Source organism: Diceros bicornis, chromosome 4 (assembly GCF_020826845.1).
Source record: "Diceros bicornis minor isolate mBicDic1 chromosome 4, mDicBic1.mat.cur, whole genome shotgun sequence".
Taxonomy (NCBI): Eukaryota; Metazoa; Chordata; class Mammalia; order Perissodactyla; family Rhinocerotidae; genus Diceros; species Diceros bicornis.
In genome coordinates, this window is record NC_080743.1 from 54783321 (window position 1) to 54809402 (window position 26082).

At 40.4% G+C, this 26082-nt stretch overlaps 1 protein-coding gene across 2 annotated transcripts; it reads left to right on the forward strand.

The window, feature by feature from the left end:
* The first annotated feature begins 5394 nt into the window (after positions 1-5394).
* PRPF3 (pre-mRNA processing factor 3) lies at positions 5395-26082 on the forward strand. Of its 2 annotated transcripts, XM_058539037.1 has the most exons (16): positions 5395-5467; positions 7943-8131; positions 8807-8937; positions 11253-11399; positions 13716-13799; positions 13998-14218; positions 14881-15187; positions 16082-16248; positions 17005-17084; positions 18815-18958; positions 19927-20026; positions 20199-20312; positions 21593-21711; positions 21991-22074; positions 23518-23579; positions 25720-26082. In XM_058539037.1, the coding sequence occupies exons 2-16, from the start codon at positions 7987-7989 to the stop codon at positions 25864-25866; spliced, it is 2052 nt and encodes a 683-aa protein (XP_058395020.1). In that variant the 5' UTR covers positions 5395-5467; positions 7943-7986; the 3' UTR covers positions 25867-26082. The 2 variants fall into 2 exon arrangements, with proteins under 2 accessions (XP_058395020.1, XP_058395021.1); XM_058539038.1 differs by lacking the exons at positions 5395-5467; positions 7943-8131 and adding an exon at positions 10489-10584 and having other exon boundaries at positions 8852-8937.

A 26082-nucleotide genomic window follows, 5' to 3' on the forward strand; every position in this document is an offset into this window, starting at 1 on the left:
CCAAAATACTAATTACAATCCATCACCACACACATGTACTGAATTATCCCTTTCACCCTTCTCCCTCCCCCCTTCCCCTCTGGTAACCACCAATCCAATCTCTGTCCCTATGTGTTTGTTTATTGTTGTTATTATCTATTACTTAATGAAGGAAATCATATGGTATTTGACCTTCTCCCTCTGACTTATTTCACTTTGCATTATACCCTCAATGTCCATCCATGTTGTCACAAATGGCTGGATTTCATCGTTTCTTATGGCTGAGTAGTATTCCATTGTGTATATATACCACATCTTCTTTATCCATTCGTCCCTGGATGGGCACTTAGGTTGCTTCCAAGTCTTGGCTATTGTGAATAACGCTGCAATGAACACAGGGGTGCATGTACCTTTACAAATTGGTGTTTTCAAGTTCTTTGGATAAATACCCAACAGTGGAATAGCTGGATCATATGGTAGTTCTATCCTTGATTTTTTGAGGAATCTCCATACTGTTTTCCATAGTGGCTGCACCAGTTTGCACTCCCACCAGCAGTATATGAGAGTTCCCTTCTCTCCACATCCTCTCCAACGCATGTTGTTTCCTGTCTTGTTAATTATAGCCATTCTGACGGGTGTGAGGTGATATCTCATTGTAGTTTTGATTTGCATTTCCCTGATAGTTAGTGATTTTGAGCATCTTTTCATGTGTCTGTTGGCCATCTGTATATCTGCTTTGGAGAAATGCCTGTTCAGGTCTTTTGCCCATTTTTTAATTGGGTTGGTAGTTTTTTTGTTGTTGAGATGCATGAGTTCTATATATATTTTGGAGATTAAGCCCTTATCACATGTATGGTTTGCAAATATCTTCTCCCAATTGTTAGGTTGTCTTTTCTTTTTGTTGATGGGTTCCTTTGCAGTGCAGAAGCTTTTTAGTTTGATGTAGTCCCATTTGTTTAGTTTTTCTATTGTTTCTCTTGCCCCGTTGGACGTGGTGTTTGAAAAGATGTTGCTAAGACCGATGTCGAAGAGCGTACTGCCTATGTTTTCTTCTAGAAGTTTCACAGTTTCAGGTCTTACATTCAAGTCTTTAATCCATTTGGAGTTAATTTTTGTGTATGGTATAAGGTAAGGGTCTACTTTCATTTCTTTGCATGTGGCTGTCCAGTTTTCCCAACACCATTTGTTGAAGAGACTTTCCTTTCCCCATTGTATGTTCTTGGCTCCTTTGTCAAAGATTAGCTGTCCATAGATGTGTGGGTTTATTTCTGGGCTTTCGATTCTATTCCATTGATCTGTGTGTCTGTTTTTGTGCCAGTACCATGCTGTTTTGGTTACTATAGCTTTGTAGTATATTTTGAAATCAGGGAGTGTGATACCTCCAGCTTTGTTCTTTTTTCTCAGGATTCCTTTAGCTATTCGGGGTCTTTTGTTGTTCCATATAAATTTTAGGATTCTTTGTTCTATTTCTGTGAAAAATGTTGTTGTAACTTTGATAGGGATTGCATTGAATCTATAGATGGCTTTAGGAAGTATGGACATCTTAACTATGTTAATTCTTCCAATCCAAGAGCACGGAATATCTTTCCATTTCTTTGTGTCTTCTTCAGTTTCTTTCAGCAATGTTTTATAGTTTTCGGTGTACAGATCTTTCACCTCTTTGGTTAAGTTTATTCCTAGATATTTTATTCTTTTTTTTGCAATTGTAAATGGGATGGTATTCTTAATTTCTCTTTCTGCTACTTCGTTGTTAGTGTACAGAAATGCAACTGATTTTTGTATGTTGATTTTGTATCCTGCAACTTTACCATATTCGTTTATTACTTCTAAAAGTTTTCTGGTGGATTCTTTAGGGTTTTCTATATATAAAATCATGTCATCTGCAAATAGTGACAGTTTCACTTCTTCCTTTCCAATTTGGATCCCTTTTATTTCTTTCTCTTGCCTTGACCCAGTTTGCTTTAATTTTTGTATATGATGTGAGGAAAGCATCCAACTTCATTCCTGTGCATGTGAATATCCAGTTTTCCCTGTATCGTTTGTTGAACAGACTGTCCTTTCTCCACTGAATGGTCTTGGCACCCTTGTCAAAAATCAACTGACCATATATGTAAGGTTTATTTCTAGGCTGTCTGTTCTATTCTGTTGGTCTATATGTCTATCCTTATGCCAGTACCACACTAAATGTGTTTTATACATTACATTTAATCCTCACAATACTCTTTTGAAATAGAAATTCTTATTCTCATTTTATAATTGAGGAAACAATCTCATAAAAATTAATTACTTGAAGGAATCACAGCTAGTAACTGGGAGACTAAAGATTTAAACCCATCTCATTCCAAATGTTGGAAATAAAATCATTTCCTAGAAAAACGTTTCCCTCCGGGAATTAAACCCAGCTGGTTAAAAGCACTGAAACAAACTTACAGCTCTACAGAGTTGGAACTCATTAACCCATTTAACAGACTTTTTTCATTGAATATTATATGAGACATTGGTGTTAGGTGCTATAGCTACAATGAGGAAATTGGGGCATGAATAACTTGAACAACATGTTCAAGCTTCCTCAATTTGTTACTCAAAGCTAAGCTTTATTCCATTACGTCATGCTGCACCATAAGGGAAGGTGGGTTTTTTAATGTATTTCTCAAACTTCTTAAAAACTAGCCTTTAGATACAAAAATCTTCTGCTCCCTGGGAAATTCTAATAAGCTCCCTAGAGAATAACTGCATTTTTCTGGTCAGCCTATCATCTAAGAAAACACCTTGGAATTTTAGTTTCTTTTTTTTTTTTTTTTGTGAGGAAGATTGGCCCTGAGCTAACCCCTGTTGCCAATTTTCCTCTTTTTTGCTTAAGGAAGAATGGCCTTGAGCTAACATCTGTGCCCATATTCCTCTATTTTTTATGTGGGTCACCACTACAGCATGGCTTGATGAGTGGTGTATGTCCGCACCCAGGATCCGAACCCACAAACCTGGGCTGCCCAAAGACAGCGTGCTGAACTTAACCACTACGCCACCAGGCCGGCCCGGAATTTTAGTTTGTATAGTTTGTTATCTGATATAATGGAATATTTTTTCATTTCCTGTATATGAAATTGTGTCATAATGGATTGGACATGCTTTTTGTGAACTATGCTTTGCCCACATGCATGCTTTTAGGAATCACTGGTTTAAAGGGTCAGGAAAGTTTAGAGCCTCGTTTTGAAGAAAGGGAAAAATACAGGCTTATTGCTAAAATGAAGAAAACAGTACTGGCAGGTGTTACTCATTTTTTTTTTTTTTTAAGATTTTATTTATTTATTTTCCCCCCCAAAGCCCCAGTAGATAGTTGTATGTCGTAGTTGCACCTCCTTCTAGTTGCTGTATGTGGGACGCGGCCTCAGCATGGCCGGAGAAGCGGTGCATCGGTGCACGCCCGGGATCCGAACCCGGGCCGCCAGCAGCGGAGCGCGCGCACCCAACCGCCAAGCCACAGGGCTGGCCCAGGTGTTACTCATTTATCATTTATTGAGCCTTTACTGTGTCTGGTGCTATCCTAGGCCCTGGAGATAAAAACAATATGACACAATTCTTGCCCTTAGGGAATTTCCATTTAGGTAAAAACCAGACTTCAGCAGGTTCTGAGGCCTGCAAGATCTACTGCTGAAAAAAGATTCATTCTTTAATTCAACAAATATTTATTTAATTACATCAGGTGCTATTGTAGACATTTAAGATATATCAATGACAATGATTCTTGCCTTTAAGGAGTTTACATTCTAGCAGAGGGAGTCAGATGATAAGGAAGAAACATAAGTAAATGCTCTAGTACTAGTATGGTAGGTGGTGATAAGTTCTATAGAAAAAGAAAAAAAAAAAACACTGGGGAAATTGAGGGCTAAACAGGCTTCAGAACTAAATAGGGTGGTCATGAAAGGTTTCACTGAGGTTACATTTGAATAAAAATCTGAAGGAAATGAGGGAGCAAACCATGCAGATATCTGGATGAAGGACAATCCAGGCAGAAAGCAACAAAAGCAAGGGCCTTGAGGTGAGCTTATGCTTGGCATGTTCAAGGGACAACAAGGGGTCAGGATTCTGGAGCTGAATGAGTCAAGGAAAGAGTAGTAGTAGATGATATTACAGAGCTAAGAGAGTGGGGCAGATCTTGTAGGGCATTTTATTCTGAAGGAAAGCCAGGGGAGGGTTTTGAGGAGGGGAGTAATATGACCTTTCTGATGTGTTAACACGATCACTATAGTACCTACTGTGCCAGTACTAGATAATTTACTTACTATGTTTATGTGATGAGACTAGACTAAAAGGGACAAAGTGGAAGCAAGAGAAAGCAGTTAGGAGACTACTAAAATAATCAAGCATAAAGGTGATAGTAGTGGAGGTGAGAAGCAGATGGCTTCTGTATATATTTTGAAAGTATGGCCAATGGAACGGAGGAGTCCAGGATGACTCTAAGATTATTGGCCTGCATAACTGTAAGAATAGAGTTGCAGTTACCTGAGATGAAGAAGACTGTTGGCAGCTGGTTTTTGGGGGAGGTGGTGGTTAGAATCAGGAGCTTAGTTGGGGGAGGTGGTGGTTAGAATCAGGAGCTTAGTTTTCATTAGGTGAGTTTGAGATGTCTGTTTTACATTTATGTAGGCAATTGGATATTTTATTATGTATCATGTAGCTTTATTGAACTCGGTGAAAAGCACTGTTTAAAGTGCATTACCCCCAGTCACTCTTGTGGTCCTCACAGCAGCCGTATGAGGTGGATTTTTTTTTTTCAGGTGAGGAAACAGAGGGCCTAAGTAACTTGCCTAATGTCGCAGCTAACGAGTGGGAGAGCTGGAACACAAATCTAGGCAGTCTGGCTTTAAAGCCCGTGTTCGTTTTTAATCATTAAGCAATATTGATTCTCAGAGGATGTGTGGCACATAGTAGTAGGCAGTCAGAAATATTTGTTCCGTCAATGAATGAAACAATAAAAGGCATGGGGGGGCTGCTATCTTCGGAGTCCCCTTATACTCATCTTTTTTTTTGGATGGTCTCTGGTGCTACTGTTAAGTAAGGCAGAAAGGTTGAAGGGTGGCTAATGCTAATGGATCACGAATCTCGGAGGGTTTACTTTCTGCCAGGCCTGTTTAGCCTCAACGCGGAAGCCCCGCTTTTAGTTCTATCATCACTTTAGTGCACTGATTCTCCTCCCTAGGAATACTGCAAGCAGCCTAATTTCTGCTTCAGGCAACGTTAACTTTGCAGTAATCTAGATAATAGATTTAGCTGGGGAAACTTTATGGCTCCGCCACGCGTGCTCTCCTCCGCAGAGAAAGTGGCTACTACGGCTGCGCGAATCAGCGGCCGGGCCCTCCCCCGTCACATGTTGGGGGACTGCGGCGTGGCGGCGGCCGTGGCGGCAGCCACGGCAGGCCGTAGGGCGGTCGGAGGGTTTCCGGTTCCGGTGTAACGTTCGGGCTCCGTCTCAGGGGCTGAAGTTTGTGAGGTGAGTAGTGGCCGCGGGCCCAGAGAGGGTATCCTCGGGTCCGAGCGACTGGGTCCGTGGCTCAGTCCAAGGGGAGGGCCAAGGCGTTAAGGTTCAGCGGGAAGGAAGCTGAGAGAAGTACAAGGTTCTGAGGAAGAACGGGTTGGAATGAAATTGTTGAGAGGAAAAGGGCGGGGGCGGGAAGGGGACGGGGTGGGGAGACCAGGTCTGAGATGAGGAGTTTGGGTAGAACAAGGTGCGGTAGGGGGCCGGTCGGAGAGACGGAGAGAGCGGAAAGAGAAGAATGGGGCCTTCAGGAGGGGTGCTCGGGTTGTAGCAAAGAAGAGCACGGAGTAAGGAAATCCTTCAGAAGATTGGATTCTGCTGCCTGCTCATTCAGAGGAGATCATTCTACCTTCCTCTCTTTCCACGCCATAAACCGCCCCCAGCCCCGCCCCAGGCATTTATTGAACATTTGATTAGTGACAAAGCTAGCTACTGTTTGAAACTTGCATTTTTGCCCACTGGCTGTTTAGTTTGCACATCATCTTATGGAGGACTGGGTTGAACTTGAATATATTTGTTAGTATAGTGCTTGGGCACGCATTTCATCTGATAGAGTGGTACTTCATTTATTGCTTTGGATTTTCAAATTGCTTGTGCTTTCTAACCTATGATTCAATTCTAGTGGAATATAAGCCCCATTAAGGCAAAGGAGATTCTTGTTGTATGTATCCTCAGCACCCAGTACAGTGCTTGACATTGAGTAGCTATGCAATAAATTTTTACTGGATGAATTAAGTATGGTGTAGGTATGGCAATTGTCCTCATTTTGTAAGATGAATAAACTGAGGCTCAGAGGAATTACTTGTCCAAAGGCTGATAAATGGTAGAGCTCCGTGTCCCAGCTGTTCGGTGTGAGCTCTTTCTTCACTCTCTATGGTGTCTGAATATGTTTCTTTTGAGCAATGCACATTTAATATGTAGAGATTGATAGGCTATACTGCTGTCTCACAATGGGTAAATAGAGCCACCATAGAATTATTCATATAACGTGTTCCTGAGGCACAAAATCTTTCACTCCTAGATTCATGACTTTAAACTACTAGCTTCATATAGTTATACCAAAATTAAATATATTGTTTAGCAACAGGTCATATAGAGGATAAACCTGCTAAGAATGTAGAAGTTAATCAGACTGTGTCTTTTTTTGTGTGTGTGAGGAAGATCAGCCCTGAGCTAACATCCATGCTAATCCTCATTTTTTGCTGAGGAAGACCGACTCTAAGCTAACATCTATTGCCAATCCTCCTCCTTTTTTTCCCCCAAAGCCCCAGTAGATAGTTGTATGTCATAGTTGCACATCCTTCTAGTTGCTGTATGTGGGTCGCGGCCCCAGCATGGCCGGACAAGCGGTGCGTCAGTGCGCGCCCGGGATCTGAACCCGGGCTGCCAGTAGCGGAGCGCGTGCACTTAACCACTAAGCCACGGGGCCGGCCCAGACTGTCTTTTAGGAGAAAAGATGTCTTCAAACATCTTGAAAGATTAACTCCCAGATCAGATCCTGATGTATGGCACTGCTGGGAGGAGGTTAGCTTGGAAATTGAGGTCAGTGCAGTTTATTGTTTTAGACACTATGGAGAAAAATCAGAGAAATAAAATTTTCTCTATGCTCATGAGGAGTTCTCAGATTTAGGTAGGAGATCAAAATGTAAACATGAATAATGTTTAAGAATTATACTAACTTGCATTAAATAATAAAGATTTGTTGTAGAAAGTCCTTTATGCTAGTGTTTTCTCTGCTAAGCTGAAAAGTAGAATAGAGGTGAAAGGGGAGAGGGAAAGTACATCCAAAATGAGAGTACTCTTTTCTCAGCTGAGGGATTACTCTTATCAAGTCAGCTGACAGAGCCCCTGTAGAATATGAGGAAAAATTATCTGGGTACAGAATTCCCACTGGGATGAATATGACTACAGAGAAATGTGACAGCACATTTTTAAGGATTATGCGCTTTAATGTAGAATGACTGATCTGGATAAGCCCCACTTAGTTGCATCACTTAGAGGAAGGGAAACCTATAGGTCAGGGCTGAGTTAAGGAACGCCTGCCTGGAAGCAGGAGGAATAGAAAAGCTAGCCTCTGGGTAGGCTTTTTCAGTCTTGTTTTCATGTTATATGTTTGCCAGTCCTTGTTGATATGACAGGATCAAAAAGCTAGAACTCATTTCTCAGACTAAGTTATTGCCAGGGTTTGTGTATTCCACAGATTTCGTTGATCCACTGATACTTACTGACTTAGGGTTAAAAATCAAACGGAATGTAGTTCTTTCTGCTTTAAAGTATGGGTTCTAGGGAAACTGTTTGGCTTGAGATGAAGTGGAAGAGCTTGCCTAAAGATTGAGAATAGGGGTGGGGAAGGCATTCCTGATGTACTAACTGTTGCCTGGAATCACTTTAGTCTTTTCCTATCCTAACTCTTTCCTGGTTTCTTTTTAGGTGCAGTATTGAATCCCATTTGAGCTATCCTTCTTTTCCAAAGAATGGCACTGTCTAAGAGAGAGCTGGATGAGCTGAAACCATGGATAGAGAAGACAGTGAAGAGGGTGCTGGGTTTCTCAGAGCCCACAGTGGTCACAGCAGCACTGAACTGTGTGGGGAAGGGCATGGATAAGAAGAAGGCAGCTGGTATGTACCTTTCTGAATCTTTTGACTTAACATACAGGATGATCCCAAGCACTGCTTTGAACTTCTCCAAAATTCTCTCTGTTGGGAGTGTCTGAAAAGGTCAGGCCACATTTTATTTTCTCTTGTGTTATAATGACCTAGACTAAATGACTGTTTTTGCTTTTTCTCTTATTTTTTTATACTATTTGTGACATATTTTGAATATCAGACTGACTTCCTTCAACCACTGTGCTGAGTTACCTAAGTTATATTTACTTAGGAAATATGCAAAAGTCAGATGGTTATATTCAGATTCAGATTGACATCTGAACATATGGAAGTGTTTATAAAATACATGAGAAAAGTTGAGGGAGATAGATTTTGTTAACGGTAGTCTCCTACAACCTGCTATTTGGGAAAAGTTAAGGTGATTATTCATCATAAACTTTGATGCTCAGCCTAAACAGGTTGCTCTGGCTATGCTACTTCCTACTCCAAAAAATTATAACTGTATTTTTACCTCATAGAGCCAGGTCATTCAATGTAAGACAATTTATGGGAATCCCACAAAGAACTTTAGAAAACATTTCCCTCCCTCCTGGGGATAAAATTCCAGTGTTGGTGTCTGTTATATGCATAGTATTTAACTAAGTACTCTTACCTTGTCAACCCTACCACCTTTTATTTCCCTGTCAGATCATCTGAAACCTTTTCTTGATGATTCTACTCTCCGGTTTGTGGACAAACTGTTTGAGGCTGTGGAGGAAGGCCGAAGCTCTAGGCATTCCAAGTCTAGCAGTGACAGGAGCAGAAAACGAGAGCTAAAGGTAAGTTACAGTTAACTATCTGATGAGCTTGGGACTGTTTTAAATGGTAATAAAGTTGCTGAGCTTACCTGGCTCACACTTTAATATCCACTATTGGAATACCTAATAATCAAGAGAGGTACTTAGACATTAAAGTAGAAGAGGTGAACTTATATTCTCTCCATCTTATGGTGATGAACTACCTAAGTTCATGGGTTGAAATATTCCAAGGAAACAATTGGTAGCTTTGTTCTTTTTCATATACAGTTAGGAGTTTTTGTTCTCATGTTTCCCTGTGTCTCCTTTTTTTCTCCCCTCCTTACTACTACCTATAAATTGATTGCTGTAAGATTTTATGCTTTGATTTACTTGAGAGCTAGTAGATTGCCTCAGAATGTGACTCCACTGCTACCTAAGCTGTAGGCCTCGTTGTTGCTCCTTTATAGAGGTTTCTCTACAATGGACTTGTAGATGGGATACCTTACAACAATTATTATTTATTATATATCTTGAGAGCCTACAGTTTGCTATACAGCATATTGCTCGTCATCTGGTCCCATGAGTGGAGTTCTTAAAGGGACTATCAATACTCCCTTACCTATTTCACTTTTCACCCTGTGGTTGCTGACTGGTCATGGCCTCTTTCAGTATTAGCAGTGTCAAGTAGCTGATCTCTCTACCTCATTTCTCTCTGTCTCTCTCTTAAGAAAAAGTCTTTTCTGTGACTCCCATCAAACCTTCTTTTTTTTTTTTTTTTTTGTGAGGAGATCAGCCCTGCGCTAACATCCGCCAATCCTCCTCTTTTTTTTTTTTTGCTGAGGAAGACGGCCCTGGGCTAACATCGGTGCCTATCTTCCTCCACTTTATATGGGACGCCGCCACAGCATGGCCCACCAAGCAGTACTTCGGTGCGCGCCCGGGATCCGAACCAGCGAACCCCGGGCCGCCGCAGCGGAGCGCGCGCACCTAACCGCTTGCGCCACCGGGCCGGCCCCCCATCAAACCTTCTGAAGTGCTTTGATACCTTGGCTATCCCATTGCTTTTCCTGAGGCACAAAGAGTGTATAAGCAATGTCTGGTCCCTGGCCAGGCTATGGAACCAAAAGAAATAGAGATCTGTGTGCCCCTTGTGTTTAGGGCATTTTAGGGTAATCAGAGGAATGAAAAATAATCTTTGCCTTAAATGAATTTACAGTTTAAGCGGGGGAGGAAGGGTGGGAAGCACAACAAAACACAGTCACAAATTATAAAATCTGAGTAGCAGTTTCATGTAAATTTTAGGGTTGACTATAGGATTTCAGACTTATGTTGGATTTTGTTATATTTAAGGGGAAATGCTTGATCCACCGTATATACAGATCTGTAGAATGAAGATATGTTGTGATAGGGCATGCTACCGTATAAGTGTTGAAGGCATGCTGTGAATGAAGTGACTACATTGGGTGGGATTAATAAAAATGGTTTCTTGAAGGAGGTATCTAGATAGCCTTGGGATATGGGTCCCATTTTGGTCCATTCAGGTCCCCACCCCACACAATATATTATGGGAGAGTCCTTTTTCTTGAACTGTAGGAGTTCCAGGAAGCGCTCGCCCCTGGCCGAGGATATGTCCTTGCAAAACACGAGCCCTCCTAGTGAAGAGGGGATGTCACCCAAAGCCTACCACCGGTGTGTACATTTGCTTTTTCCCATTGTCCCTTCCAGTTGGCCACTCTTGGTCCTGTTAAATTCACCTTGCAAATTAGTCAACATATCTGAGTTGCCATTGTTTGATGAGAACAAAATGTTACTGGGGAAAACTGAAGAAGAAAGAGAAAGCCCCTGCCCTGGAAGAGCTTAGACTCTAGTTGAGAGAAAGTACTAACATTGAAAGACTTAACACTTGGCAAGCAGAATATCAACAATGTAATTTTACCTAGTATCAACGAAGCTTAAGTGCTCTTCAGTGCTAAGAGGACGTGAAACAAAAGTTTGATTAGAGTAGGATGAGATTAATAAGAAAATTTCCTGGAGGAGGTGAGTGTTAGGCAGTATTTGGAACAGGAGTTGTGCATTACGAGTGTGGGCAGTAGCATTTGCAAAGACCTTGTGATGGGAACATTTATAAGAACATGGGGATGAAATTTGTTTGACTGGAGTAGGAGAATGATGAAGTTGGGTGAGATGGTCCATTTGGTGGAGAGTCTAGAAGACTCTGGCTTTTGGCAAGTAGCCATTTGCAAGGTTGCATCATGGTCCCCTGGGAAAAGCCACAAAATGCTAATAGGGACTAGGATGATTCTTCTCTTCTCCCATGGACAGGGATACAACTCTTCTTTCATCTTGGGTTCCTTTAGGAAGTGTTTGGTGATGACTCTGAGATCTCCAAGGAATCATCAGGAGTGAAGAAGCGACGGATACCCCGTTTTGAGGAGGTAGAAGAAGAGCCAGAAGTGATCCCTGGGCCTCCATCAGAGAGTCCTGGCATGCTGACTAAGCTCCAGGTTAGTGATAAGGGACTGGAAGCTATGATTTTGTGAGCTGAAGAAGCAAGAGATGCATGGGCCCAGATTTATTGTGATCTTAATTTGAATTAGTGTTTAGCATTGCAGAATTTTTATTTCCTGCTTTATGTTTCGTGATTCCTTGATTTAACCAGGAGTATTCCAGTTGAGGGCTCTGGAAATAGCATTTGTTGAGCACCGATTATGTGGCAAGCAAGATGTGTTACATACATTATTTGCCCAATTATCTACTTCATTGGGTCATTGAGAAAATTAATTGAAATAATCAGAACTCAGCTTGATGACAGAGGAGAATTTCCAAATATAATGCAGAGAAGATATAGTCCACTTAAATAATTTCAAATTGACTTTATATTTTTTTTTTTTTAAGATTTTATTTATTTATTTTTTCCCCCCAAAGCCCCAGTAGATAGTTGTATGTCATAGCTGCACATCCTTCTAGTTGCTGTATGTGGGACGCGGCCTCAGCATGGCCCGAGAAGCGGTGCGTCAGTGCGCGCCCGGGATCTGAACCCCGGGCCGCCAGCAGCGGAGCGCGCGCACTCAACCGCTAAGCCACGGGGCCGGCCCGACTTTATATTTTTTAATAGAAAGTATCTGTGTTTTTAAAATGGGCACTGTTAAACAATTTTGATACCACATAATCAGTAAATATTTCTTGTACCATTTAAAATTTGTTGGGGTGAAATAGAATATATACATATATCTGCATGGATAGGTGGATGGGTTTGCTTATTTTTATATATATGATATTTCTGGAAGGAAAGAAACTGATGATGTTCTCTATAGAGATTGAGAGTGGAAGAATTCACAATACTTTTTTTGTACTTTGAACTATGTAACTATATCACCTACTCAAAAAATGTTAAAAATAAATTTTATTTTGTTTTTTTTATTTTTTGTGTATGTGTGTGTGAGGAAGATTGGCCATGAGCTAACATCTGTTGCCAATCTTCCTCTTTTTGCTTAAGGAAGAGTGGCCCTGAACTAATGTCCGTGCCCATCTTCCTCTGTTTTGTATGTGGGATGTAGCATGGCTTGATGAGCAGTGCGTAGGTCTACGTTTGGGATCCAAACCTGCAAACCCTGGGCCCAAAGCAGAGCACTCAAACTTTACTACTACACCACCGGGCCAGCCTCAAAAATAAATTTTAAAAATTATCTTGAAGCACCTTGACAGCTGGTCTCTTTTGGAAAATTCAAGAAGAGTTATTTGACCATGTCCTCGAAGCTTATCATTCTGAATTTCTTTAGGAGGGAAGAAGGGGTTTACAGAGACTAGGGAGCAGGTCTTTTCACTATCATCTCTGGTTACCCAAACTAGGAATTCAGGGACCAATAGCATGATTTTTTCTTTTTTTTTTTTGGTGAGAAAGATCAGCCGTGAGCTAACATCCATGCCAATCCTCCTCTTTTTGCATAGGAAGACCGGCCCTAAGCTAACATCTATTGCCAATCCTCCTCCTTTTTTCCCCTTTTTCTCCCCAAAGCCCCAGTAGATAGTTGTATGTCATAGTTGCACATCTTTCTAGTTGCTGCATGATTTTTTTTAATAAAGAATAATAATTTGGGGGCCAGCCTGGTGGCACAAGCGGTTAAGTGTGTGCACTCCGCTGCGGCGGCCTGGGGTTCGCCAGTTCAGATCCCGGGCGTGCACTGACACACTGCTTGTCAAGCCATGCTGTGGCAGCATCCCATATAAAGTGGAGGAAGATGGGCATGGATGTTAGCCCAGGGCCAGTCTTCTTCAGCAAAAAGAGGAGGATTGGCAGATGTTAGCTCCGGGCCGATCTTCCTCACAAAATAAAAGGGGGGGGGGCAATAAAGCCTATTAAAAAAAAAAAGAATAATAATTTGTGCAGGTTCTGTTGGGAGTTTTGCATGCATTATTTAAATGCTCACTATAGCCCTGTAAGGTATGTACTATTTTTACCCCTTTTTGACACTTGCAGGTTTACAGATTAAATACCATGTCCAGGGTCACATGGGAATTAAGTGGCAGAGTTAAGATTCAAACTCAGATTTCTCTGACTCCAGAGCCTTAAACATCAAGCTATGTTACTACCTAACATGCTAATCTTGCCTTGGGAAGAGGGATTGAAAAATTCCAGTGTTCACCTGTGTAGACATAACTTTACTAAATTTTCTAGGCAATGATACAGGGAGAATATGGTGGAGTCATTCAAAAAATTTTAGGTCTCTAGACCTGAAAGCCCTTTGGGTTTAGGAACTTGTATGGGAGAAATAAAAGAGAGAAATTAACAGTTTTTCAACTCTTTTCACCCTGGAGAGCAGATCAAACAGATGATGGAAGCAGCAACACGGCAAATCGAGGAGAGAAAAAAACAGCTGAGCTTCATTAGCCCCCCTACGCCTCAGGTATTGTGCCCAGATTACTCTGAAAAGAAGAATCCTTAGCAAAGAATTTCTTGCCATCCACTCAAATAAGAGACCAGAGGGGACTGCATATTCCACCACACAGTCTGCCACAGTCTGTCACTCTGTGTTTGTGTGTCTGTGTGATCTGTCTGCCTGTCTAATCCTTCTGATTCTGGTTTCTTTTTTTCTATCTCACAGCCAAAGACTCCTTCTTCCTCCCAACCAGACCGACTTCCAATTGGCAACACTATTCAGCCCTCCCAGGCCGCCACTTTCATGAATGATGCCATTGAGAAGGCAAGGAAAGCAGCTGAACTGCAAGCCCGCATCCAAGCCCAGCTGGCGCTGAAGCCAGGGCTCATCGGCAATGCCAACATGGTGGGCCTCGCCAATCTCCATGCCATGGGCATTGCTCCCCCGTGAGTATCTATTTGATGGGACCCCTTGTCGTTTCTGAAGCTTGAGAAGCAATAAATACCTTTGAATGTTATTGATCCACTTCTTCCCAGGAACTGAAATCATTTCTTAACAGTTTCATATTTCTTACATATGATCAGTAAATACCAACTGAATTTATTCTCTTGGCTTCCTTATTGCAGCTTAATCTTCTTTTTACAATTGGTAGAACTGAAGTTAAGATTATTCACCTAATACTAGAGCTAGGAATAGAACCAGGTCTCCTGGTTTCTAACTCAGAGCTTATATCTATTAAACCATATTGAGTAAGACCAGATCTGAGAGTTCTCTATAACTGTGTAAAGACGGTAGACTTTAATTTTAGCACCTATGATTCACTTGGCGTCCCATTTCTGACTCAAGAATTCAGGAGTAAAGAAAGATAAGATTACAGATTCTCAGCAATGTATTTTATAAATTTGTTTAACCTGATTTTAGTCTGTATTCAAATATCCAGTTTGATGTGTTCAGTCAAGATGTTATTATTCACTGATAGGTTTGTGTTCCCAAGAATTATTTAACCTGGTTGTCTTTGTCAGATTTTGATTTGTTTTATTTTCTGTTTGTTTTTTTGTTTGCTTTATTTTTCCATACAGCATTTATTTCTTTGTGGGCTATTTTTCAGGAAAGTGGAGTTAAAAGATCAAACTAAACCTACACCACTGATCCTTGATGAGCAAGGTCGCACTGTAGATGCAACAGGCAAGGAGATTGAGCTGACACACCGCATGCCTACTCTGAAGGCCAATATTCGTGCTGTGAAGAGGGAACAATTCAAGCAACAGCTAAAAGAAAAGCCATCAGAAGACATGGAGTCGAATACCTTTTTTGACCCCCGAGTCTCAATTGCCCCCTCCCAGCGCCAGAGACGTACTTTTAAATTCCATGACAAGGGCAAATTTGAGAAGATTGCCCAACGATTGCGGACAAAGGTATCTGGTTTAGAATATAACGTAGAACTTCAAAGAAGTTAGAAAAGTGACAGGAAATTGAATACAGTCCTAAAATACTGTCAACTCAGTTTTCTGTGTTTTAGGAAATTAGATAAATAATAAAGCAATGAATAATTTTTTTTTTTATTTTGTTTATTTATTTATTTATTTCCCCCAAAGCCCCAGTAGACAGTTGTATGTCATAGCTGCACATCCTTCTAGTTGCTGTATGTGGGACGCGGCCTCAGCATGGCGAGAGAGGCAGTGCCTCTGTGCGTGCCCGGTATCCGAACCCGGGCCGCCAGCAGTGGAGCGCGCACACTTAACCGCTAAGCCACGGCGCCAGCCCCATGAATAATTTTTAAAATACTGTATTTGTTCCTGGAATACTTGATTTTTAGCTGATTTGTCTTCTTAATTACATTCTACTTAGGTGGGAATAAAATTGAGTTTGAAAATTCTCCACATACAGATGACAGTGGAGGGAAAAAATTCAGAATCCTTGGGCGACTGAGGAACACTAGGCTTGCGTTAATATTTACTGAAGATAATCCACACAGCTGGAGGGTTGAATTGACTGTACATTCATTGATTTTTGCTTTTTTGTTTTCATCCTCTCAGAATGAATGAAGTTTTCATAAAATGCCATTTCTGCATGTTTGCTGTAGGCACACATTGTGGGGTGAAGGGATAGTGAGGAGGATGAGATGTATGTGAATCAACTAAGTAAAGAGTAAAATAAAGCAGAATGGCTTTTTTTACTAAGCTTTCAGAAATTATGAACTATTGCATTAGGTGTAAAGAGTTCAACAAGGGAATATTTTAAAATTTGGGATTTTACCACTTTTCTGTGACTCCAGTTTATCTTCCTGTCTTGGTTTATCTTGTCTTTAGGCTCAACTGGAAAAGCTGCAGGCAGAGATCTCACAAGCAGCTCGCAAAACAGGCATCCATACTTCAACTAGGCTGGCCCTCATTGCTCCTAAGAAGGAGTTAAAGGAAGGAGATATCCCTGAAATTGAGTGGTGGGACTCTTACATCATCCCCAATGGCTTTGACCTGTGAGTTTGTTAGTTAATACCTTTTAATAAGGCTGGAGTTTTAATGGGAGGGATGGTGCTCATGCATTAAGTAAAATTTTAAGGGAAGTAAGTAACTGTACACAAGCTCATATATTTGTAGAGTGTATATTGTATGTGGTTTTTTTTAGTTTTTTGGGTTAATGTAGAGGAATGGGCACAAATAATCTAAAAGAGCAAATCTGTAAATTTTCTGTTTGCTTTTGTTATACATTGCTGTTTGCTTTTAGCATATTTGTTCTCTTAGTTACATTCTTTTGCTGCTTATAATAGGTGTTTACATTTCTTAACGATCCAGTCCTAGAATAATTCGAGCAGGGATTCTTAGTTGAAGGGGGAGAGAATGATGAATAAAGCATATGTGAAACATTTGCACAGCTTTAACTATATCTCCTCCATCATTCTGATACAAGATTTTCGGAGACTGTGTTTCACCCTTCCCTTACCCTTCCTTTGTCAATCACTGTCTCAGGGAGTTATTATTACTAATGAGAGAAGGTGATATCTCTTGGGGTGTTAGGGTAGAAAAAAGGTTGAGAATGACTAATGTGGAGAATGTGTCCAATCTTAGTGGGACCCTGTTTTCTCATCGTGAAAATTATGTATAATATAATTATGTATTATAGATATGCAAATACTAAAAAGTGCTAGACTACATCATTGTGTTTCTGAGACTCCCTTTCTCTTGGAATCTTCTCTACTCACATATCCTGTTTTTCCTTATTTCTCCAATTTTAGTACAGAGGAAAATCCCAAGAGAGAAGATTATTTTGGAATCACAAATCTTGTTGAACATCCAGCCCAGCTCAACCCTCCAGGTAAAGTATGGATTACTTAATCAAGTCTCTAGAGACATATTATCCAATAGAACTTTGTGTGATAATGGTCATGTTCTTTATTTGCTGTCTAATACAGTAGCCACTATCCACATGTGAGTATTGAGCACTTGAAATCTAAGTTACACAAGTACAACTGGGGGACTGGATTTTTAATTTTACTCATTTAAATTTTAAATAGTACATGTGGCTAGGGGCCACAGTATTGGACAGTGCAGCTCTAGAGCATTGAACCTTAATCTAGAGATGGCCTCGCTGATGTATGTTACAAGTTGGGCTTTTGCCATCATGTTGACTCCCAGCTTCAGTCTTGTACCACCACTAAACTCCTGCCCTTCTTTGTCTTCAGCCTTTCTCTCTCTTTATCATTTTTTTAGCAAAAGTCTATTGGCTCAGTCAAAAGATAGAGGTTTTAGTTATGGCTGTGTTTTTCATCAACTGAATCCTTTGGTTGAATCACTTAGAACAGAGAATTTTCTCATATGTAGAGATAATATATATATATATATATATATATATATTTTTTTTTTTTTTTTTTTTTTTTGTGAGGAGATCAGCCCTGAGCTAACATCCGCCAATTCTCCTCTTTTTTTGCTGAGGAAGACGGCCCTGGGCTAACATCTGTGCCTATCTTCCTCCACTTTATATGGGACGCCGCCACAGCATGGCTTACCAAGCAGTGCGTCGGTGCGCGCCCGGGATCCGAACCAGCGAACCCCGGGCCGCCGCAGCGGAGCGCGCGCACTTAACCGCTTGCGCCACCGGGCCGGCCCCTATATATATATTTTTTTAATTTTTATTTATTTATTTTTTTCCCCCAAAGCCCCAGTAGATAGTTGTATGTCATAGCTGCACAGCCTTCTAGTTGCTGTATGTGGGACGCAGCCCCAGCATGGCCGGAGAAGCGGCGCATTGGTACGCGCCTGGGATCCGAACCCGGGCCACCAGCAGTGGAGTGCGCGCACTTAACCACTAAGCCGTGCGGCCCGCTCTGTAGAGATAATATTAACTGATACACCTTCTTCAAAAAATATGTGGATCATAAAAGATTTTAACTTTTATCAGATTTGGGATGAACAAAGGAGATAATACCTTAATTAGTATATTTGCTTGCCAGTATCTCCAGTAAGTTCAGAATAATAGATTGAGATCTTAAGATAATACAAGGTATAATAATCATTGAATTTTACTTAATCAGATTCTACTTAGCTGTTATCAGTGTGAATCATCAGAAGAATGTGGGGGGTTTTGTTTGTTTGTTTTAAAAAGTTGAGTAAACTTGCTTTGGGAGTCCAGAGGATTTTTCCCAATCCTTATAACTCTAAAATTATAAATTACATCACCTACACCAGTGGTTTTCAAATGGTATTCCATAGAAACATTGAGGTTCAGGTGATGAGATCCAAATGGGATTGTAGATATCCCCCACCTACTCCATATCCTCACGCAGAGCAATCAGAGCAGCTCTAATTTTGTTTTCTGTATTTGCCACATTTCAATTGATTAAAAGGTTCAAGTGCTTACAGAAAAACAAGTTGGAACACTACTCATGAGAGATAAGAATGCTTTTTAAAAATATACTGATACTACCACTATCACAACCTAAAAATAACTAACAACAATTAAACTAAAGCTCCTTTTAATGTGATTAATATTCACCTAAGTCTCTAATATGCTTATTGCTTTGGTACATTCATTTCTCTCCCTTACAGTCGACAATGACACACCAGTTACTCTCGGGGTATATCTTACCAAGAAGGAACAGAAGAAACTTCGAAGGCAAACAAGGAGGGAAGCACAGAAGGAACTACAAGAGAAAGTCAGACTGGGCTTGATGCCTCCTCCAGAACCTAAAGGTACATATCTTGGAGGCAGGGAAGAAAGGGTGGCAAATTTGTCTCTGTAATTCTAGAGGAACTTGAGCATCTCTCTATATTTGAGTGCTTTTTGTTTCTCAGAATCATTCAGTGGTTCTTCTCTTTTTTTCCTAAATTTTCTATTATCTTCCCTTATTAAGACAGGTCAACATATTCATTGTAGAGGTCATTTAAGGCTTATTTTTAAGTATTATTGACCATATAACACTCGGCTCTTCCTAGAAGAATAATGTTCTTGAAGTTCTTGAAGCTAGTAGTTGCAGTATTTGCATATAGTTATGTACATAATTCTTAATATTTGAAAAGTGAAAAAACAGTTAAAATTCACTCCTATAGTTTCCATTATCATTCAGTAGTATTTTTTTTCTTTTGCCAAGAAAGATTTGCCCTGAGTTAACATCTGTTGCCGATCTTTCTCTTTTTTGCTGAGGAAGATGTGCCCTGAGCTAACATCTGTTGACAGTCTTCCTTTATTTTGTATGTGAGCTGCAGCCACAGCATGGCCACTGACAGACAGGTGGTGTAGGTCCGCGCCCAGGAACTAAACGCAGGCTGCCGAAGCGGAGGGTGCCAAACTTAACCACTAGGCCCCAGGGGCTGGCCTCCCATTATCATTTAGTAATATTTTGAGTGAGCACTGTTATGTATAGGTTCTTTCACTAAATGCTATGATCAGAGTGGAAAATATCAAATTAAGTTCCTTCTCTTTCATAAATTTCCAAGCAATGTAAATAAATGCATACCAACTATTTAGATTAGTTGTATGCCCTTCTGAAAATGCTGAGTTAATTGGATGAGCTTTTCAAGGTAGGAGTTTTTTGGAGGAAGTGAGTTTTGAGCAGAGATTTGAAATAGGTAAACAATATGAATTGGTAGAGAAGAGATAAAAGTTACCCCAACTGGAGAAGTGACTTAGGAAATTGATTTCTGTTCTCTCTCCACTGCAGTGAGAATTTCAAATTTGATGCGAGTATTAGGAACAGAAGCTGTTCAAGACCCCACGAAGGTAGAAGCCCATGTCAGAGCTCAAATGGCAAAAAGACAGAAGTAAGTGCCATGGGATTGGGTGGAAACCCAGGGCAAGTACCTTTCCCAAACTCTTCTGGGGGATCCATGTTTGGAGGGAGGGGAGAGTCCTCCGTTGCTCTCTCTTTCCCTCAGCCCTGCCTCTGATCTTCAATGCCTTTCTCACTTGTGGATGTCCTTCCTGTCACGACAGAGCGCATGAAGAGGCCAACGCTGCCCGAAAACTTACAGCAGAACAGAGAAAGGTCAAGAAAATAAAAAAGCTTAAAGAAGACATTTCACAGGGGGTACACATATCTGTATATAGGTAGGTGTCCAAACTGGGCCAGCTTTTCCCTTAGAAATAACAAAACATTTTCCAAGTGCTTGAAGCAGAATCACTGGTTTAAAGCATACCCAACGTGAGCCCCCACTCCCTTTTAATTCCCTAGTGTGAATCAGGAGCTAGTAAATCTTTACAATGGTGAGGGTTAAAGACACTCTTCTGTCCCTGAGGTCTTCTTAATGAACCAGTACTAGTTCTAAAGAATGAATGAATGAATTTACTTGTTTAGGCTAAGATGTGAACTAAGGCTCGTTCATTCTTTGTGAAGCATAAAATACCCTATTTCTTCACAAAGCACTAAAAGTTTCTTTCCTATGTCTTTATCCTGATGTATTACAGTAATCCTTTTATTCCCACTCCAAAATGCATTTATACATTGTAAATATTTTCTACCTTTGTGTTGATTTAATGTTTTCATTATATTCTTTTACGGTGAGTACATGTGTATCTTCTATTTTTTAAATGTGCTCATGTTTAGTAACTAGTTCTTTATTATAAAAGTAGTGAATGTGGCCGGCCCCTTGGCTTAGTGGTTAAGTGCGCACGCTCCGCTGCTGGCGGCCCGGGTTTGGATCTTGGGCGCGCACTGACGCACCGCTTCTTCAGCCATGCTGAGGCCGCATCCCACATACAGCAACTAGAAGGCTGTGCAACTATGACATACAACTGTCTACTGGGGCTTTGGGGGGAAAAAATAAATAAATAAAAATTAAAAAAAATAAAAAATAAAAGTAGTGAATGCTTATTAAGATAAAAAAATTCTAACAATACAGGAGGGCACTTATGAAATAGGAAGGGCCCCTTCCTATTCTCTGATCCCTTAGGACCACTCACTGTAGGTAATTGCCACTAACAGTTTTTCATGTGTCCTTCTAGAAATTTTTTATGCATAGCATTGTGACTACTTTACATTATAAGCATCTAGAGGGCAAAGAATTTGTTGATCTTTACATTGTCAAGAACAGTTAGCTTATAAATATGTTTGGATGATGGTAAATACCTTTCCTTCATTCATAGAGTAAATTTTGATTTCCTGCCATTTGTTGCAAAGTGTACAGTGCTAGACTTTAAAGAAGTAGAAGACAGTGGAAATACTTCTAGACTCATCAGTTCTACCTTTTAAGCATTAGTACATTTGCTTACTCCAAAGGCCTTTGTTTTTAGAGAGAAAAACATTTTGGATCCATCTGTTTATTTGCCATTCCATTCAGGCAGCTCCTGATGCTAAAATGAAAGCCATAACTAAACTTTCCCTTCTCCAGAGTTCGAAATTTGAGCAACCCAGCCAAGAAGTTCAAGATTGAGGCCAATGCTGGGCAACTGTACCTGACAGGGGTGGTGGTACTGCACAAGGATGTCAACGTGGTAGTAGTGGAAGGGGGTGAGTCTGAAAAAATTGAGGGAGACTGTCCCCAGGCAACCCTAGGCCTTAAAGTGATTAGCATGGTGGGGAGAAAGAAGAAAAAGATAGTATTTTTAGAGCTGGGCATAATATCATGGGCCTCTGTTTCTGTGTTTTTTGGAGTAGAAGGATCTAAGATGTGGTTCCTGGGATTGCTTCAACTACCACATTAATGTCTGAGCATTGAATGAGCTCAGAGGTTCTTTCTACCCCATCATCTTCCACAATTCTGCCAAAATTCTCCTTCTCTGTTTCCAGGCCCCAAGGCCCAGAAGAAATTTAAGCGTCTTATGCTGCATCGGATAAAGTGGGATGAACAGACATCTAACACAAAGGGCGATGGTGAATGGGGGTTAGAGGGGATTAAGCGGGAGGTGGGGATGGTATTCTGTCCATTCATCTGTTCCCTCTCTGTGATACTGTTGCTAACACCAAATAATGTTCAGGAATTTTAGAAAGACTCATTTGGACTACGAGCATGCTAGACATTCATATAGTATTTATTATATGATCATATGCATGAATTTTAATCGTTCTTCTGCCTGTCCTTTAAGGCCTTTCTACTGGCTGGTTTCCCTGTCTGCCCCAGATCTGGATACTGGTTACATGAGTGTATTTAGTTTGTGAAAAATCAGCAAGTTATGCACTCATATGTGCATTGTCTGTGTTATTTTTTTATTTAGTTTTTTGTGAGGAAGATTAGCCCTGAGCTAACATCCATTGCCAATCCTCCTCTTCTTGCTGAGGAAGACTGGCCCTGGCCTAACATCCATGCCCATCTTCCTCTACTTTATATGAGATGCCGCCACAGCATGGCTTGACAAGCAGTGCGTCGGTCCGCACCTGGGACCCGAACCTGCGAACCCCAGGCTGCGGAAGCAGAGTGTGCAAACTTAACTGCTATACCACTGGGCTGGCCCCTATGTTATATCATTTTTTAATAAAAAGTTTTTTGAAAGGTTGAAAGCAAAAACAAAAAAATGGATTTTTCAGATCAAAAACTCTCTGCTGTTTTCAAGAAAATATACTTTTCATTTTTTTGCCCAACTTTATCTTATTATATATATATATTTGACATCCTCCTGGCCATCATTCTTCCATCAATATTCGTTCCTCCCTTCTTTGAAGACCTGGGTAACATGTGCAGAGAGCATTACTTTTCTTAGTTTTGCGTAACTTTGGCCCTCTTATACTTTTTGTTCTTACTTAAGGTATTTTCGTACCTTACTTTAAAGTACACTTTTTACGATACTTGAGCTATATTTTATTTTGTTTTGCAAGGTGTTCCTAAGATATTTTCATTTGGTATGTTTACCCTCCTCCTTCATTAGACTAAAAGCTCCTTGAAAATGGAGTTTATCATGTTGGCATCTGAAGCCTGGCCCTCATAGTGTCTAGGACAAGTTTTGTTTTGTTTTGTTTTGTTTCTGAGGAAGATAGCCCTGAGCTAACATCCATGCCAATCCTCCTCTTTTTGCTGAGGAAGACTGGCTCTGAGCTAACATCCATAGGACAAGTTTTTATTGTTGATTGCTTGTCTTTTATTTATATCATTATTCCCAGTACATGGCACAGCTCTTAACACATAGTAGATATTCAATAAATGTTTGTTGAGTTAGTGTCCCTGCCTATTTAGAGCAACAGAAGACATTTGATCCCAATACATGGGAAAGAGTGACAATATTTAAAAGAATTTGGGTAGACTTGAATACTGATTGTTTAGAACCTAAATCTTGATCTCTAGTCTAAATCAAGAGCAAGATTTAGCTATATTGTCTTTTCCAGATGATGAGGAATCTGATGAGGAAGCTGTGAAGAAAACCAACAAATGTGTACTAGTCTGGGAGGTAGGTGATCCTTTGTTAAACACTGAAGCAGAACTTAAGCTAATTCCTGCTTGTTTCTACTATTCAAATGGAGCAATGGAATGGTAAAACTAAACAATGACTAATCCCTTAAGTAATTTGTGTTTCTTTTTGGAATTTACTGTTAAATATTTGGCAGCAAATTCTTCTTGATTATATTTTAGTTCAATTGATAAGTGTATAGTATATGCCACTTGGGGAAAAGTATGGAAAACTGGTGGCAAGCATACAAATTCTTGACTGAGTTATTTATTTCACAGTCATGGATATGAGACTTGCAAAGAGGGAAATGAATTGTTATGGGATTTTTTTCTTTGTTTGGATATAGTGAAAGAAGTACTAGACAAGAATATAAAGTTGGGAGTTTGGGCAGTACCACTTACTCGCTGTGTAACTGGACAAGACAATTAACATCAAATACGGTTGCTTTGTCTATAAAATGTGGATATTATTTTCCCTCCCTATTGTCAGTTTTGTTTTGTTTTTTTTTGAGAACCTAATTAGGTTATTATATAATAGTGCTTTGTAAAATGTGACTAAATCACTCTTCAAATGGAGCTTTTTTATGGTTATACAGTTCTTTCATCCCTAAAATCTTCTTAGTGAATCAGTATTATTTCTGAAAAATGAGTGAATGGATGGATTAATATGCTTGTTCAGGCCAAGGTATGACTAAGGATTGTTCATCCTTTGTGAAATGTAAAATATCGTATTTCTCCAGGAAGCATTAAAAGTTTCTTTACTCAGGAGCTATGTCCTTATCCTGATGTATTGCAGTAATCCTTTTATTCCCACTCCAAAATGCACTTTGTACCTTGTAAATATTTTCTTCCTTTGTGTTGATTTAATGTTTTCATTGTATTTTATGTTGCATACATGTGTATCTTCTATTTTTTAAATGTGCTCATGTTTAGTTACTAGTTCTTTATTATAAAAGTATGTTATTAGAAAAGTAGTAAATGCTCATTAAAATAAATTCTGACAACACAGAAGAGCACTTACTGAAATAGTCCCCTTCTAATTCCCTGATTCTTTAAGACCACTCTTTATAGGTAATTACTACTAATTGTTTTTTATATATCCTTCTCTTATCCCAGACTCCTCCAATTTATGCATATAAATTAGGTCATAATAACCGTAATACCTGTTTCTCTGTCTCATAAGTCCTTACCTTGTAAGACACACCCCCACCCCATAAGTCCCCTTTAATATCCCAGACGCTTCATCTCTTCCAGATTCTCTTCCATTTCTTTATGAGTCCTCAGGAACTGTATCTCAGCCAAGTTCTGCTCTAGCCTCCTTATTGGAATCTGATCCCTGAAAGCCTCTCGTGGTAGTACTTTATGACTACCATTGCTGCTGGTGCCTTTGGTGAGAATGCAGTTCCACCCAATACTGTAACTTTTTCTATTGCAGTTCTCTGCAAGTAGCGCCCCCCCACCCCCCATCACCGCCACCCCACCCCGGCTTCCATTCATACAGGGCCTCATTAAGTCTTGAGAGTCATTATAGCCTCTGGTTCTCTAACTCCTTTCTCCTTAAAAGCCCAAATCTAGTCCTTGAGGCCTGGTGGGAGACAAGTTCATCCCTTCTCATCTTCCATGGTCCTTCCTGACTTGCTCTTCCACCCAGGCACTAGAGCACAGAATTCCTCTCTCCCATTCAGTCAAAAAAACTGAAACCGTTATGCATATAAATTCAAGAAAACTCATGCAAATATCCAAGGGGGTAGAAGTTAAAATTGCTTTTACCATAAAATCACGTTCAGCTAGGCACATTGCTACACAAATGTTATTAGGTTTTTGTTTTTTGGGTTTTTTTTGGCAAGGAAGATTAGCCCTGAGCTAACATCTATTGCCAATCCTCCTCCTTTTGCTGAGAAAGATTGGCCCTGTGCTAACATCCATGCCCATCTTCCTCTACTTTATATGGGACACTGCCACAGCATGACTTCACAATTGGTGCATCGGTCCACACCCGGGATCCAAACCTGCAAACTCCGGGCCACGGAAACGGAGCACGGGAACTTAACCACTACTCCCCAGGTGTTATAAAAGAATATTATATCTGATTTAAATTAGAAATTGCAGTGTTTTTATTACAAATTTTGTCTCTTTCCCAGGGTACAGCCAAAGACCGGAGCTTTGGGGAGATGAAGTTCAAACAGTGCCCTACAGAGAACATGGCTCGGGAGCATTTCAAAAAGCATGGGGCTGAACACTACTGGGACCTTGCGCTGAGTGAATCTGTGTTGGAGTCCACCGACTGAGACTACTGCAAGCCCTTGCCTCTCCCCTCTTGCCTTTGTCTCTTCAGCCCTCTCCCTTATGCTACTTCCCAACCCAGCCCCACTTGTGTGTGTGATCTCAGAACTGTACCAAGCCGACATTGGGACAGAGGGAGAACATCTTGCTCCCTTTCCCAGTCAGCCTGGTGCTGCCCTTAATTCCCCTTATGTGCATACGATTAAAGAGTTATTTTTAAA